Raw genomic sequence first — 15833 nt, forward strand, 5'->3', positions numbered from 1 at the left:
CAACGCCGGATTATCCCCCATTGTGCCAGTAACACTCGACCATCGTGTGGTATTTCATGAACCACCGAGAAGATGAAAAGAAGAAGAAACAAAACAAGTTCAGACAAATGAAGCAGCGAGCTTAGTTGCGCTCACCACGGAGGCGGCGGGCGAGCTGGATGTCCTTCTGCAGGGCTGTTAGCAAGAATGAAGATGGGTGTGTTGGAGTCTGTGGGTGACGTACCGACTGGATGGTGACACGCTTGGCGTGGATGGCGCACAGGTTGGTGTCCTCGAAGAGCGAGACGAGGTAGGACTCGACCGACTCCTGGAGGGCGCCGATGGCGGACGACTGGAAGCGGAGATCCGACTTGAAGTCCTGGGCAATCTCACGAACCAGACGCTGGAAGGGGAGCTTGCGGATCAGGAGCTCAGTCGACTTCTGGTAGCGACGGATCTCACGGAGAGCGACGGTACCGGGCTTGTAGCGGTGAGGCTTCTTGACACCGCCGGTCGAGGGGGCGGACTTGCGGGCGGCCTTGGAAGCCAGCTGCTTGCGGGGAGCCTTGCCACCGGTGGACTTACGGGCGCTGTGGGGGTTGTTAGCACGGGAGTGGTGAATAAATAAAAGGAGGATGGGAGGAACTCACGTCTGCTTGGTGCGGGCCATTGTGATGTGTGCTGGTTGTTTTGAGAAAAGCCGAGGCGATAAGAAAATAAAAGTCTGGTTGTTGGGAAGATAAGAGGCAAAGATGGAAAATGGAGTGAGAGATGATGCAGGAAAAAGAAATCGAGCCAGAAACGAGGGACGTGACAGGTATTTGTATTCTGCAAGTGGGGCGGGTGGCTGATTGTGATTGCGTTTCAAGGACAACAGAAAAACGGCAGGCGCGAAAGACTAGGGAAAAAAAGGCGCGTGTCCAGATTGGGACAAAGGTGGAGTCATACGACAAGAATGAAACGGGCAGGCAGGCAGGGAGAGGCGGTCAAGCCTGGAGGGCAGCTGCCACCTGGAAGGTGCTGCAACCAGCAACTACTCCAGCAACTACTCCCGCAAAATACTGCCAGTCTACCAGACCTTAGTCATCTGCATCTCCAGAACAACCCAGAGCAGCCCAAAGTCGTCAGAGTCATCAGAGTCACCAAAGTCATCTGGACGGCGTTTCCAAAGAAAGAAAAAAAAATGAATAAAAACATTACTCATCATGCAGATTGATATCAGCTGCACTACTTTCAATGCGCAACTTGATATTCTACCATTGTGCTGGCCGCATTAACCCTAACACTCGCCCTCGTCAAATCCGCATTCAACGCAAATCTCGTTGTCCTGGTTTCGCACTCTGAGCCCCGTCACTTTATTCTTTATTTCCCCGACACCCAATATCTTTGCTCGGCAACAAGCCCACTTTCATCTCCATCAAGAAGCCGCTTTGATTCCACAGGAACGCGTTCACGTCCGCGTCGTGCCTGCCGCAAAGACGCGTCCCTGCCGAGCGACGGTGCAAGGGAGGCAGGCAGGCCCGCCTACTCTGGGCAGTAACCGTGGGCAGGCTGTCCGAAAAGAGAAATTACTGAAGCGGAAAAGCTGGGGTGGGAGCCACCCATGCATGCAATTTTCTGATTGGTCGGTGCACCATTTACGTCTCTTTTCGGCAGTATTGCCCCCTGCAACAGTCACGTAAATCCGCCTTTTTCTTTTTAAATAAACGCGTCCAGAGAGAAAAAGCGGGGCCACAGCGCACCTGAGTTAATCAGTAACTACGTGTTGGCGGGCGGCGGGCCTGGAAGGATTTGTGTGAGTGATCGGGAATTGTCGACATTTTGTTTAAAGACGCGATTCCGCCCCATCTCTGACTTCTTTTCTTTTTATGACCACCATCTTCCTGCAACAACAAACCTGTTTCCCGCCAACTATTTGCTTCTCCAGCGCTTCTTTGCGACTTCTTTTTAATCAACCACTCTCTTCTCTCGCACTTCTCTCACAATGTCTGGCCGTAAGTGACACCACTCTCCCGCTGCCGCTTCCCCGGCTTCACCAACTAACTCTCTTCTCTCAGGCGGCAAAGGTGGAAAGGGTCTTGGCAAAGGCGGTGCCAAGCGCCACCGCAAGATTCTTCGCGACAACATCCAGGGCATCACCAAGCCCGCCATCCGCCGTCTGGCTCGCCGTGGCGGTGTCAAGCGTATCTCGGCCATGATCTACGAGGAGACCCGCGGTGTGCTCAAGTCGTTCCTGGAGGGCGTCATCCGCGATGCCGTCACCTACACCGAGCACGCCAAACGCAAGACGGTCACGTCGCTGGACGTCGTCTACGCCCTCAAGAGACAAGGCCGCACCCTGTACGGTTTCGGTGGCTAGAGTGGTGCGGCGCCCCGGCGCTCTTGTTTCCTTTTTCTCGTTCTCTTTTCGGTCTTTGCACATTTCATTATACGAGTCACGGGCCGCAGTCTCTGGCGGCATGTTTTCTTTAAGTTGGAGACAACTGGGTTTTTGGTCTTTGTTTCGGGTGTTTTATCGCATCACATGGATGGACATGGGTTTATGGATGGGTTCTTGTTTGTCCACTTCCAGAAGTGATCAGTGTATGGCGTCTTTTTGATTATTTTCAACACGAAGAATATTGCAAATTGAACTGTCTTGGTGTTTTGTGTGTTGTAGTCAATGGTCTGATGTCAGTGGGACATTGATAACCCGTATATGTCCGTTCCTGAGGGCTGCTTAGGGTTAGATACCTGCCAGGTTGTATACCGAGATAGATGGCTAGATTGTGATTGGTGGATAACAGATGCTTCCAGATATGACTAAGCGAGATTGCCGTCGTCGATGACAAGATCGCCCTCGGGGTTCGTGATTATTTCTTTCAGAATATCTGTGTGTAGTTGTAGCTGGCAGTTTGCATCATGAACCAACAACCGTCCATCGCGAAATGGACAGCGCCCCGAATCGACGCAAACATGTCTCATCATGAGCATGGATCGAAGTTCTATGGGCAAGGGGACCGACTATCCACGTCCACGTCCACGTCCACGTCCACGCCCACACCACCACAGACGAGTTGAGGCGCACAAGAGAACAAAAGACTTGTGTCTACAGAGAGTTTGCCACACAGGGGGAGAGAATAGCTGGGAGGAGGGGAGGTGTTTTGTTTGCCTGGTGGACCGGGACGAAAACAAGAAACATTCCGCTGACCAAGCTTTCTTTTTTTCTTTTTTTTTTTTCTTTTTTTCTTTTACAAGAGTTTGTCAAAGCGAGTCCTTGTGTTGACGAGGCACAGGCTTCGAGGTCATTGTTTCAAGTGTTCAAGAGGGCACGCCACATCACGAAACAAAACGGCGCACGAAGCACGAAGCACGAAGCTTGGGTATTCCAAGAGGCAGGCAGGCTCTCTGTTACCACAGCTCTGCCGCCCTTGTTTATACATTTAATCTTCCTCTCAACCCGCTGGCGGCCATGAGAAATATATCGCGGCATTCGGACTTGGTGATGTGGCATGGCAGTGTTGCGCGCCCAGCTATATGTACATCCATACTTGTGTATGGCACGGGATCAACGGCAAGTAGGCTATGACTCGGGGTGGGAGCTTTGGCCCCAAGACAGAGGTGTCATGGGACAGACCCATACGACCACAGAAATGCAATTGGGTGGTGCACTGGAATGTGAGTCCCCAGCGGTGTCAGTGGTGCGTGCGGACGGGTGATGGAAGCCATGGAACTGTGGAAGGGAGGCGTGAGCAGACGGACGGCCAGCGAGACAAGGCGAAGAACAGAGGCGAAAGAAGCAAGTCTGGCTGAAGAATAGCAGTCTGAGGGCCTGGAGAGCCAGAGAGCCATGGGGCCGCAGGACCGGCAGAGCCAAGTCGTTGTTTCGATAGGGCGGCTTCTAGATTGCGCTGTGACACCCACACAGTCTCTCGCCCATTGTCACCGAGAACAAAGAACACACAAGTAGCGTCAAAGCCAAGCCAGGCCAAGCAGCGCCGGGTCAGGCCCGGCCGGGCCAGCCCAGACTCGCCCAGCCCAAGCAGAGCAGAGCCAAGCCAAGCCAATCAATCAATCGCGGATGCTGCAGGCAGAAGGCCCGAACGCGCTGGCTATGCAGCCCCGAGAAGCTCAAAAGACCAGCAACAAAAGGGAAGCCCAGGTTCTGCGTATCCGCCGCCGTGAGTGTATCCAGAGCCGGGGAGATGTATGTACAATATTAGCTACACATAAAATGCATGTTTTACTGTTGGGGCTGGCAAGATGGATGTCAGTATACTTGTGGCCTGGCCCGCCATAGAAAGACAAGGAGAGGAGGGGTGTGGCGCTGGCCAATGGGAGCTGGGGAAATGGAATCTGAGGCCCCACAGTCAAAGCCACAGCCACAGCACCACCGGAAGACAAAAAAAAAAAAAAAAAAACCACAGAATCATGGAATCACAGACCTGACACCTCGGCCCAAGGTACAGCCTCTTTTTTTTTTTTTTTTTCTCAAGAAGAGAAGAAGAAGAACACCGAAAATCGCCAGACAGACACACAATCACACCGAAGCACCAGAGAGCAAATTCTGCTCTTTTTTTTTTTCTTCCATCAAGCCAACCACATCCCAACGGACTTTTCATCTTCCATTTCGTCTACTAACCACAGCTAGTCCAAGTCTCAAATCGCTGACCTCCGAGCTCCCAAGACTATTCGATATAGAGATGGTGGTGTGGTCCTGGGACACACAAAGCACGAGCATGGGTGTGCGATCCCTCTCTCTCTCTCTCGCGACTTCATCAGGCCACGCCCTACCACAGTCGCATCCTACTCTGTGTGAACAAGAGCTTATTAGCCGTGTGGTTCGGTCGCCCGGCCTTGTGACAAACTTAATCTTGTAGGGAGGGAGGGAGGCATGCATAAACGAGGATGTGGGGTGGGGGGAGAGGCCATGGCCATGGCCGTGGACAGAGGACATCGGCGGGCTCCCTGGGAGAAGCTCTCGAGGGGACATCCCTGTCGGCCTGAAAACCAATGGGAAAAGGGCCTAGGTGCGCGAGAGAGAGGAGAGGAGCAAAAGGGAGGAGAGACACGGGTAGCCGTGTTGACCAAAACCTTAGATTTTTTTTTCTCTCTGCTTTCTTGGACCTGGATTCCTTCTTGTTGCTTTTAGGAATGCCCCCCCTCTCTCCCAAGGTTAAGCGATATGTGTAAGCAAAAAAAACCTACCTTGCAGCAGCAGCAACAATGGGGGGCTAGTCCAGAGGAGTTGGCTGCCACCAAGAGTCGCTACTTGTTCCCTGAGAGAGTGACGTATGATGATGGTGTTTTTTGACACTGACGTCGCCATGTTTCACTTGGCTGTGAGGGCGTGGATGTTTCTTCGGTAGAAGAAGAACAGGCAGGGTGAGTCGCCAGGGTCACAGGCGTGACTGCGGATGATTGTCAATTGTAATTGTGCGTGGATATCTAGACGGACGGACATAAAAAAACAAGTTGATAGTAATGGTGATGAACAACGCGTAGGAAGAGAGAGAGAGGGACATAGCTTCATCTCTCTCTCTTTTTCCTTTTTTTTATTCAATGAGAGCCCCCCCCTTTCCCCCTTTTCCTCTCTCTCTTTTGGTCTCTATACAACAACCACTATTGCTTGCTCGTGTATAAAAAATAACATCAAAGCTCAAGTTGTCATATCGACTCTCTCGAGTCCCGAGTCCTCAAGCCCCCAGGCAAACAATAGAACAACAAAGTATCCCTGGCTGCAGTCTTCCAACGACCGAGTCTAGACTTAGTGGTTTCACACTCAATCTCGATTCCCCTCTGCTCCCCTGTACCAAGTGAATGTGTGTGGCGGCTTCTCTGGCTCCAATCAAGGCTATTGTCTCGATGGAAGTCTATCCATCTCCCTTGAGATTCTCTAGCGGAATTGCTCGCTCGCTTGGATGGATGCATGTAAAGTTCAAAGCAAACACCAGCAGCGAGCTTTAGGTCGTCCGCCGGTCGTTGTTGGCCTTGGAACCGAGCAGGGAACAAGGGCCAGGCCAGGAATAGAAACAAGAAACACATACACACAGATGCATGTGCATGTCCCCCCCGTCACTCCATTTTATCGCCTTTGATCGGCTGCCCATCTATTAGCATCCTTGTCTCGGTTCTTCTGCACCACCACACACCACGCACACGGGCCAGACCGCACTCCCAGCGCCGTGGACGGACAGTCCAACTAGTGACCATGAGCCCACTGTTGCTGAGGCTTAGCGTGGCATAGAGCTCTCTTGCAAGTGTTGAGCATGGCCCAGAGACTGGCCGGTGCCCGTCGCAAAGAGCACATTTATGGTGGTCTCAGGCCTCTCAAGCCCCTTCTCCTGACTCCTGAAGTGTATCCAAGCCTCGCCAGGTAGGGCCCGTGATATCTGGGTCATTGGGCAGTAGTAGTAGTAGCAGTAGTAGCACCAGCACCACCAGCACCAGCACCACCAGCGGTGTGCCCAGAAGCAGGTCCAGCTGCGGGAGCGGGTGTGTCCATGTGTTTTTTTCCTAGTGGGAGTTGGTTCTCAGCTAACAGCCGAGTCGGGATCTGGGGCTAGCCCAAAGGGCCATAGTGCGAGTACGTCTGGCGCAGGGTGTAAGCTGGCACAAAGATACCGAGGAGCCAGACGAAAGGCCGGAATTCGACTGGGCGGTGCATCCTGCTCCCACGCAGCTGAAGCGGGAGTCGAAAGAGAAACGGGAAATGGACGTGGCCGTGAGCCCATGAAAATGAGCAGACGGAAGCCGAGAGGTGATGTCAGCAGGTACATGGAGACTTGGAGAGAGGACGATGGGAGAAAAGATACATACCACCGAGATTGGGGTGTATTTCTCTTTATAAACGAGATTGACGAGTGTGTATTTCTCTTGGAGGTAGATGTCTACAGGTCTTTGGGAGGTCGTTTTGCTGGCTCCGGTGGATGAAGAGTTTTCTTTTCTTTTTTTTTGTTCGTGAACAATAGGGTTTGGGAGGTTTGGAAGGGCCTGGCTGATTCTCGGATAAACCAACGGCAGAGTGAGTGAGTGGGCAGGCAGAGGGCGCTGAGTCAGACGCACAGAATAGAAAGTTGCAGGTACCAGAAGAAGAAGCAAGTAAGTGCCCCCCGGAAGGAAAAAAAATGAATGCCTGAGCCAGAAAAAGGACTCAAATGATGTCATCGGTGGTCGTTTGTACATGTACCTATAATTATAGTTTGGCTGTACTTGTACATACACTTATAGGCCACCTGCACCTCTGGGATTGTACCTGTACACGTAATTGTGGTTCACTTGTACCTCCACCCTTGTACCTGTACCTGTAATTGTAGCTCACTTATACCTCTGTCCTTGTACCTCTGCATGACATCGAGGACACCTTCCAAAAACGACCCAAGAAAGCGACAGAAGCTACCCGAAACAGCGAAACAGCCCTGCATCGACGTCAACATGCCAGATTTTTCGCAGCAAAACTGTAGCCTTTGAACCAATGTAGTTGTTGCTGTCAAGCGCGATGGGCAATTGCCAGAACAAGAGGCAGGCAGCCGCGAACTTACCACACTCGGGTGGTTGTACGTATGGACTCGAGCAAAAAAATAAGCAGTTGCGTCTAGGAGGGTTTGTAGCGCCTGCCAGTCCATACACACTCCCACGTCTGGTCGGCTAGTAGTTGCCAAACTAACAAGTCCGCTAACTATGCAATAACTATGCGTGTTTGTCATCGTTAAGTGGGCCCGTCCTCGAAACAAAAAAGCATCAGACGTATATTCCACGTCGTGCCTGCTCAAAAAGGAGAGCGACCCGGGGTAGGGGGCGGGGTGTAGAGCTGCGGGGAGGGGCGTGCATGGATCAAAACAGGTGCATGCCTGGCTGCTCTAGTTTCCTTTTACTGGCTGTTCTTGATATAAAGGCAAGTAGTTGCCCTCCTCATCCCACCTCCTGCTCCGAGAAAGAAAAATAAACTTCGCAACTACCAAACACCACTCCATTTGACCTCGCTCACCGCCTTCACGGCCTCCACCGAAATCTCTTGTACATTTATTTTGCTCGATCCACCCATCAGGACACTTTTCCTCTCATCTTCCCGCTCCGCCGTCTTTCTTTTTTTGTTTTCCGTGCATCCTTACGCCGGCCGCTTTCCGCCGCCCGCCACCGTCAGCCTTCCTCCGGAAAAACTCGTGGCCCCGGCGCCTATTCCATCCCCGTCTCCATCTATCCGCCACCATGTCTCGGTTGGCCTACGTCGACTATGGCTCTTCCAGCCTGCCCAGCCTGTCTTCCGCCGTCCCCGAAGACCAGCACATGAACCACTATCCCAGAGACCACAACTCGTACGCCGCCAGACAACGATATGGTAAGCCGGCCTGTTCCCCGCGGCGCCACCGCTCCCCACCGGGCGCCACCCGGCCCGAGCCCCGTGCTGACTCCTCCGCAGATGCCCGCCCCCGGACGCCCATGTTCACCACCATCGGCCCGCAGCTGGGCTTTGACTCCAACTACATGGCCTCCACCGCCGGCTCCTCGGTCCCGGCGTCCGCGCCGGCCTACGGCAACGTGCCCTTCACCTCGATGGCCCCGTGGATGCAGCCGGCGCTGTCGTCCCCCGCCGTCTCGGCCCCGATGGACATGACCATGGGCTCCAGCCTGCCCACGTCCATGGCCTTCAGCGACCACCAGGACTCGTATGTCTTTTCCAACCTCATGTCGCCGCACTCCAACTCAACGCTGGCCGCCATCAGTAACACCCAGAGCATCAGCCCCCAGTCGCTCTCGCCAGAAGAGGCCTTCCTGGGCATGCCCGACGTCAACTCCAACAACATGGTGCTCTTCGATGACTCAGCCAGAAGCAACTACAGCCACTCGCCGGGCTCCCAATCGGGCCAGCTCGCGCTCCTGTCGCTCGAGCCGTCGTCCGTCGTCCACGGCTCCAGCAGCCAGAACCACCACTACCAGCAGCCCCAGGCGCACATGCACGCCAAGTCCCACGCACAGGCCAAGGCCCACGGCCAGCTGCAGCCGCTCCCCCAGATGTCGGCCTTTGAGAACAAGATGATGGCCGACCAGAACCGGGACAAGACCTTTTCCTGCACCTACAGCCACTGCCCCGAGCGCTTCAACACCACCGAGGAGCTCCAGATCCACAAGAAGGAGGCCCACCGCAGCGGCAACAGCAAGCCCGACGTCACGCAAAAGGGCCCCTACGTGTGCCTGCGCCTCAACCCCAACACCGGCCGGAGCTGCGGCAGCCAGTTCAACCGCCCCTACGACCTCACCAGACACGAGGCCACCATCCACTGCCTCGACCGCGAGAAGTTCTGCTGCCCCGTGTGCCCCGACAAGACCTTTAGCCGCTTCGACGCCCTGACCAGGCACTACGGCCATGTGCACCCCAACCTGGCGTCGCCCGTCAAGAACAAGGAGCGCAAGACCCACGGCCGCCGCGCCTCCAAGAACAACATCCGCCATAGTCGCCGCGAGTCCCAGGATGCGTCAGCAGCGGCCAGCAAGGCCCCTGCGGCACCGGGACCCGTGGTTCAGTCGTCTGTTCACGTTGCTGCATCAGCCGAAGCACCTGGTTCCTGGTACTAAAAAGCCCATCCCTTGCTTGGGATGACGTCAGTCTGCGGGAGCCAGGGGGCCAGGGGGGTGTGTGGTGTAACACGCAGGGGGGAGCGAGAAGGACACAGAAACAGAGACATGCTTGGAGCCGGGATGATGAATCGGTGACGTCAACCGACATGCACGGCGCTCCTCTCTGTTTCTTCTTTTCTTTCCCTAAGCCCTCTGCCCCTGCCCTTCTCTCGGTCTTCTTAGATCGCTGCAAATCCTCATCGTCGTCCATCAGCGAGTGCAACGCAACACAACCCACATTCGCCAGAGCGACAATGACGCTCCCGAGGCGGGGGATGTGTGTGTGATTTCTCTTCTTGTCCCTTGTTCCCTCTCCCGCCATGCCCTGTATATGCACTCTCTACCACCTCTAGCTGGCCTGGGCTGTATACCTTCTCTTCTCTGTATCTTTTCTTCTTCTTCCATTCTCTGTATCTTTTTTTAACCATTTATTTTGTTTTTTGCCCTTTTGGCTGGCACATTTATTAGACGGATTTACTACCTGCACCGCCTCGGTTGGCTTGGCTTTTTGAATTTTTTTTTTCATTGTATTTCTGTTTCTTTTTACCTGTTCTTTTGATGTTTTTTTTTTTTTTTTCCACGAGCCCGTTACCCATCTACGACCTGCTCATTTCCTTCTTTTTCTTTGCCATCGCATCGCATCGCAGCGTCATGCTTTTTTTTTTTCTTCCTTTTTCCTCTGGGGGTTTGGGTAATTATTCTCCCTGTTTCATGGCCTGTTTTTTTTTTCGCCCGGCACATGTCGAGTTCTTCGTTGTATAGTTAGTTTGTTTTTTTTTTTAGGGTTCAACGTTTCCAGCAGTCAAAAAAAATAATCTTTTTTTTTCTGGCTTGTTCGGCATGCACATTCAACATGTGAATAAAGCGATAACTATTTCTTCTTTTTTTGCATTTTCTACTTGCGCCTCTTATTCGTGACCATGTGTTTGCTCTGTTTGAGAATGTACGCCAAAGATTGAAAAAAAAAAAACATTCACACAATCTTTGTAGCTTTTCAACTTCAACTACTCCGTGTCTCGCTGGCGTCAATCAATCCCTAAATACGTCATGCCAAACTTTTGTAAACTCGGAAAAAAATCAATCTTTCTAAAACTCTCAACCTAGTTTCTTCAATTTTTACATCATCACCAAGTAAAAAATTGCCGGCGTCGGAGCAACTATTCCAGCCCGTAAAAAACAAAGAACCCTCCGCCACATACCACCCCCCCTTTTTCTTTTTTGCCTCCCCCTAGACGGCGGCAGAAGTCGAAGCAGCCGCGACAGACGCGCCGAGAACCGCGTTGCGCGCATCACTGAACAGCGGCGTGATATCGGTCCAGAGTTGGAACTAAAAAAAAAGGACAAACAAGGTTAGTAAGCATCCACCGCCACCTGGTTCTTTTGCCTCTCTTGAAAGAGCATCGCGAACGGTTAAAACATACCTGGTACCAGCCCTGGGAAATCAGAACCTCGAGCCCGTTGATCGTCACCCACTTGCCCGGCGAATCCTCTGCCATCTGCATCAGCGGCGTCTGCAGCGGCTTGTACGCCATGTCCAGCAGGACGCGGGGGTACGCCGAGTCGAAGCCCGCCTGCAGCAGGGCAATCAGCACCTCGCGCATGCCCGCGTCAATCGGCCGGTCGGCCGGGATCGTGCTGACCATGGCGGCCGGCGGGTTGTCGAGGATCGCCTCGGCCTCGGCGACCGAGCACAGGAAGCGCAGGTCGCAGCTGGGGCCAAACGTCTCGGTTAGGCCCTGCATCGCCTTGGTGTTGCGCGCCACGACGTATATGGGCGAGAAGCCCAGGTCCATGAAGGCGTAGATGGCCGCGCGGCTCGTGCCGCCCGAGCCGACGACGACGGCCGGCCGCGGGTCGGCGTCCAGGTCGCGCAGCTTCTCGATGCCGCCGCTCTTGAGCGTGTACACGATGCCCTTCCAGTCGGTGTTGTCTCCGACCAGGCGGGGAGGCGCGTCGGCGTCGGCTGCGTCGGCGACAGGGACAATCGTGTTGACGGCGCCAAGGGCCTTGGCGGCATGCGAGACCTCGTCAATCAGGTCGACAATGTCAATCTTGAGCGGGATTGTAACCGAGGCGCCTCCAAAGTCCGGCGAGCGGATCAGCGACTTGACGTCCGCCACGTTGTCCGTCTCAAAGGCCGAGTAATGGTGCGGCAGACCCGCCATTTCAAAGAGCGTGTTGTGGAGCGCGGGACTGCGCGACGCCGAGACGGGCTTGCCAAACAGATAAAACTGCTTCTTCTCAAGCTCGCCGAGAAGCGACAGCGCCGTGCGGATTTCCACAGCCGAAAGCTGCCCCGGCGCAGCCCTGAACGGCAGAGCAGCGTGAGCAACCGGAGTCAAGAAGCCGTTGAGGACGCGGCTGAGCTTTCCGTGGGGTCCCATGTTGAGGGCAATCATGGGGACGTTGTGGGCGGCAAGCATGCGGGCCTTGAACGCTGCCAGCGCAAAGTTGTCTTCCAGAGTCTTGGCCACGCCAATCAGCTTGATGATGTCGCCGTACTGCAGAGCCTTGTTGTAAAAGGGAGTCCACGAGCCGTTCTTCCACGACAGAGCGCCCTTGGGATCGTGGTGAGATGCAATGATGCGGGAGCGAGCCTTGGCTTCGGTGATGGCGTTGAGAATCTCAACAGGCATCGTCATCTCAAGATCAATGTACTCGGCGCCGATCCGCGTGGCTAGAATGTAGAGTTCTAGGGCCTTTTCGTAGTTGTCGTCAGGGAACTTGCCGCCCTGGGAAACAGTGCGGAGGGTAAAGACGATGGGCAGAGGCGCAATCGAACGGAGCAGAGAAACCTGGTGCGCAACAGATTCCCGATGCAGGTCTGTCAGCAAGTCGACTCGGAGCTCAATAGCATCAGAGCCAACGACAATCTGGGGAATGATGTTGGCTACAGAGCTGATTTCGGGAAAGGTCAGCGACACAAAGAAGCTCTGCTTGGCGTGGCGGGCACGGTCGAGGTGGTGCTCCTGGTCGAAAACAGCGGCAACAAAGGCGCGGAAGTCTGGCGGCGGGGCCGAGTGCGACACCTCGCTTTCGTGGACATACGGGCTCATGTAGGCATGGCTGCTGCACTCGCGGTACCAGGGCTTGCGGCGGAGGTAGACCTCGCGGACGTCCTGGCCAAAGGACGGGCGGCTGCTGTCGGCATTGAGGTATCTCACCACGTGGTCAATGTTGCGGTGGACAAGGATCACACGGCCGCCGCTCTTGTGGTAGTCGCTGAGCATTTTGCGGGCCTCGGGAGCCTCGACGATGCCGCCGCCGCATGAGAATACGTAGCCAGTGCTTTGGTTGGCAATGACATCACGCAGCAGAGCCAACTCGGCAACGCGGAAGCCCTCCCAGCCTTCGGTACCGTGGATGATTTCGCGGACAGTCTTTCCTAAGCGGCGCTCAAGCTCGCGGTCCAGATCAATATACTTGAGGCCCAAGAGACCGGCAGCCCAGCTGCCAGCGGTCGACTTGCCAGCCCCACGCATACCAACCATGAAAACAGAGCGGATTGTGGACTTGGCAGTGTCACTAGCCGTCTTGTTTTTGTCTTTGCCCTCGCCAGTAGAAGCAGAAGCACCGTGATCGGGGAGGACATCAGCACCATCCAGAGAACCGCCAAACGACGTAGACAGGATATCCCACCAGCCAGGCCATGTCTTGCCAGTACACTCACGCTCAAGGATCAGAACGGGCTTGGGGGCCACCAGGGACAAAACACTGAAGCTCATGGCCACGCGGTGGTCATCATAGCAGTAGACGCTGGTCTCGGGCGTGGTGATCTCATTCAATGGGCGGCCGATAACTTGAATACCGTCGTCTAGCTCGACACAGGTGACACCAAACTTGGCCAGCTGGGTGCGCATAGCGCCAATGCGGTCGCACTCCTTGACACGCTGGTTGGCAATGCCGGTGATTGTGGTGGTGCCATGGGCAACAGCCCCAAGAACACAGGCAGTCAAAAAGGCGTCTGTCATGGGTTCCATGTCAACGTGAGGGATTGCTTTCAAGGAGCCAATGGCAGGGCCAGTCACGGTGGTAGATGTAGCGGTTTGCTCGACCACACATCCCATGGGCTTCAGAACCTCCATGGCAAAGCGGGCGTCTCCTTGGAGAGAGCTGAAGCCAATGTTGGGAACCGTGCAGGTAGTACCGGTGATGGCAGCCACAGCCAGGGGGTAGGTGGCAGAGCTTGCATCACTCTCGATGACGTATTCCTCGGGGTTCTTGTACACCCCCTTGGGGATGTGGTATGTGTTCTCTTCGGTGGAGGAACGCTCGACGCTGACGCCAAAAGACTTCATCATGGCGATTGTCATGTCAATGTAAAGCTGCGAAATGGGCTTTCCACCAACAAGACGCAGAGTAACGGGCTCCTTGGCGTAGGGGGCGGCCATCAGAATCGACGACACATACTGCGACGAGATAGTAGCAGCGAGCTCGATGACACCGCCAGCAAAGCCACCGGCGGCATTAATCTGAAGCGGCAAGCTGAGGTTGGGGCCAAGATACTTGATGGCAACGCCGTTTGACTGGAGAGCGTCTACCAAAGGTCCAATGGGACGCTGTTGCATGCGAGCATTGCCGGTGAGGACAGTTGACGTGGTCTCACTAACAGGCTTGCACAGCGCAACGACAGTGGTCAAGAAACGCGAAGCAGTGCCGGCATTTCCAAGGTACAAAGGCTCAGCACAGGCATTGAGTTGGCCTCCCTTGCCGTTGATGACAAGGACCTCGCCGGCCTCTTCCCAGGACGACGTCGCACCGCCGAGCTTGGAGAGGGCAGTGAGCATGAACTCGACATCGTCCGAGTGCAAAAGGTTCTTGATGCGGCACGAGCCGGTACCCAGGGCCGCCAGGACCAGGGCGCGGTTGGAAATGCTCTTGGAACCGGGGGGAGTCACAGTCACATTAAGGTCTTTGGGAACAGTGCCGGGGGCGGAGATGACGGCGGGCGAGAGAACGACACGGATGGCATTGTCATGGACGGTGGTGGCTTTATCCTCGTAGGTCTTGCCAATGGCCTTGAGAAGCACAATCTTTTTGGCAGTGCCGACATTCTTCTTGTCCACGGCCATTTTGCTCAAGAGGGCATCGACAGGGCACTTTTTGCCGGCGGTGCGCTTGACAACGCGCTTGTCAAAGACTGAAATGGGAAGATCGTAGCTGGCAATGCACTTGGACAGACGGGCAACGGCGCCGGGGCTCAGGAATCCGAGATAGCGCGACAGCTCGGCCTCTTTGACCATGCCGATGGCCACGGCCTCGCCGTGGAGCAGCTGGGGAGTGAGGAGAGCCTCAATGGCATGGCCAATGGAGTGGCCAAAGTTGAGTAGGTTGCGGAGGCCAGACTCTTTTTCGTCGCTGGACACGACAAAGGCCTTGATGCGGGCCGATCCCACAACAATGCGCTTCAGGATAGGCAGAATGGGCGTCAGGCGGTTGGCAACAGAGGGCTTCGTCTTGACGGCCTTTAGAATAGCAGGCGCGTTTTCCTCGAGAGCCGAGAACTCGGCCTCGTCCCAGATGGCGGCGGTCTTGATGACCTCGGCCATGCCGTTGATGAACTCGCGCTCGGGGAGAGTCTCGAGGAACTGCAGATCAATGAAGACGCGCTGCGGCTGCCAGAACGAGCCAATGAGATTCTTTCCGGTGGGCGTGTCAATGGCCGTCTTGCCGCCAATCGAGGAGTCGACCATGGCCAGCAGAGTGGTGGGAACCTGCACGAAGCGGACGCCGCGCATAAAGGTAGCGGCGACATAGCCAATCATGTCGCCAATGACGCCGCCGCCAAGAGCGACAATGACGGTATCGCGGGTGCATTGTTGCTCCAGCATCCAGTCCTCGATCTCGGCCTTGGTTTCGCGGCTCTTTGACACCTCGCCGGGCGGGATGGCGTAGGTAAGCAGCCGAGGCACGTCCGACTTGGCGGCGGCGAGCTGCTCAAAGGCAGACTGGAACGAGGGAACGTAGGTGTCGTACAGATTGGTGTCGGTGATGAGCACGTAGGTCGAGCTGGCGATGCTGCTCAGCAGTTCTCGCGGAACAAAGTCGAGCCACAGGCCGCTGTTGATGATGATGTTCTCCTGGCCCAGGATGGGCACCCGCGTAGGGGCCGAAGACTGTGAGTCACTCATGGCGACGGGGGCGGGCTGGACACGCACGGCGGCAGCGGAGAGCGGGGGCGGGGCGGGGAACGGCGTCCGGGCGGTGGGACACGGAGCAAGAGGAAGACGGCGAAGCCGGTGGTCAATGGCAACGGGCGG

General features: G+C 55.2%; 4 protein-coding genes across 4 annotated transcripts; 2 read left to right on the top strand and 2 right to left on the bottom strand.

Annotated features, from left to right (window-relative positions):
* Positions 1–121: 121 nt before the first annotated feature.
* Positions 122–649, bottom strand: BROUX77_007097 (uncharacterized protein; the record flags this gene model as incomplete). Its single annotated transcript, XM_073752156.1, has 3 exons — positions 122–166; positions 224–569; positions 630–649. 3 exons carry the CDS (start codon positions 647–649, stop codon positions 122–124), a joined length of 411 nt encoding a protein of 136 aa, XP_073602508.1.
* Positions 650–1963: 1314 nt separating this feature from the next.
* BROUX77_007098 (uncharacterized protein) lies at positions 1964–2338 on the top strand (the record flags this gene model as incomplete). The annotated part of the gene is made up of 2 exons (XM_073752157.1): positions 1964–1973; positions 2037–2338. 2 exons carry the CDS (start codon positions 1964–1966, stop codon positions 2336–2338), a joined length of 312 nt encoding a protein of 103 aa, XP_073602509.1.
* Positions 2339–8166: 5828 nt separating this feature from the next.
* Positions 8167–9531, top strand: BROUX77_007099 (uncharacterized protein; the record flags this gene model as incomplete). The annotated part of the gene is made up of 1 exon (XM_073752158.1): positions 8167–9531. The coding sequence occupies one exon, from the start codon at positions 8167–8169 to the stop codon at positions 9529–9531; it is 1365 nt and encodes a 454-aa protein (XP_073602510.1).
* Positions 9532–10801: 1270 nt separating this feature from the next.
* On the bottom strand, positions 10802–15704 carry BROUX77_007100 (uncharacterized protein; the record flags this gene model as incomplete). The annotated part of the gene is made up of 2 exons (XM_073752159.1): positions 10802–10900; positions 10995–15704. The coding sequence occupies 2 exons, from the start codon at positions 15702–15704 to the stop codon at positions 10802–10804; spliced, it is 4809 nt and encodes a 1602-aa protein (XP_073602511.1).
* Positions 15705–15833: the final 129 nt, after the last annotated feature.

The sequence above is a fragment of the Berkeleyomyces rouxiae genome, assembly GCF_048999995.1.
Source record: "Berkeleyomyces rouxiae strain 22BRR77 chromosome Unknown BrBRR77_ptg000011l, whole genome shotgun sequence".
NCBI classification, from domain to species: domain Eukaryota; kingdom Fungi; phylum Ascomycota; class Sordariomycetes; order Microascales; family Ceratocystidaceae; genus Berkeleyomyces; species Berkeleyomyces rouxiae.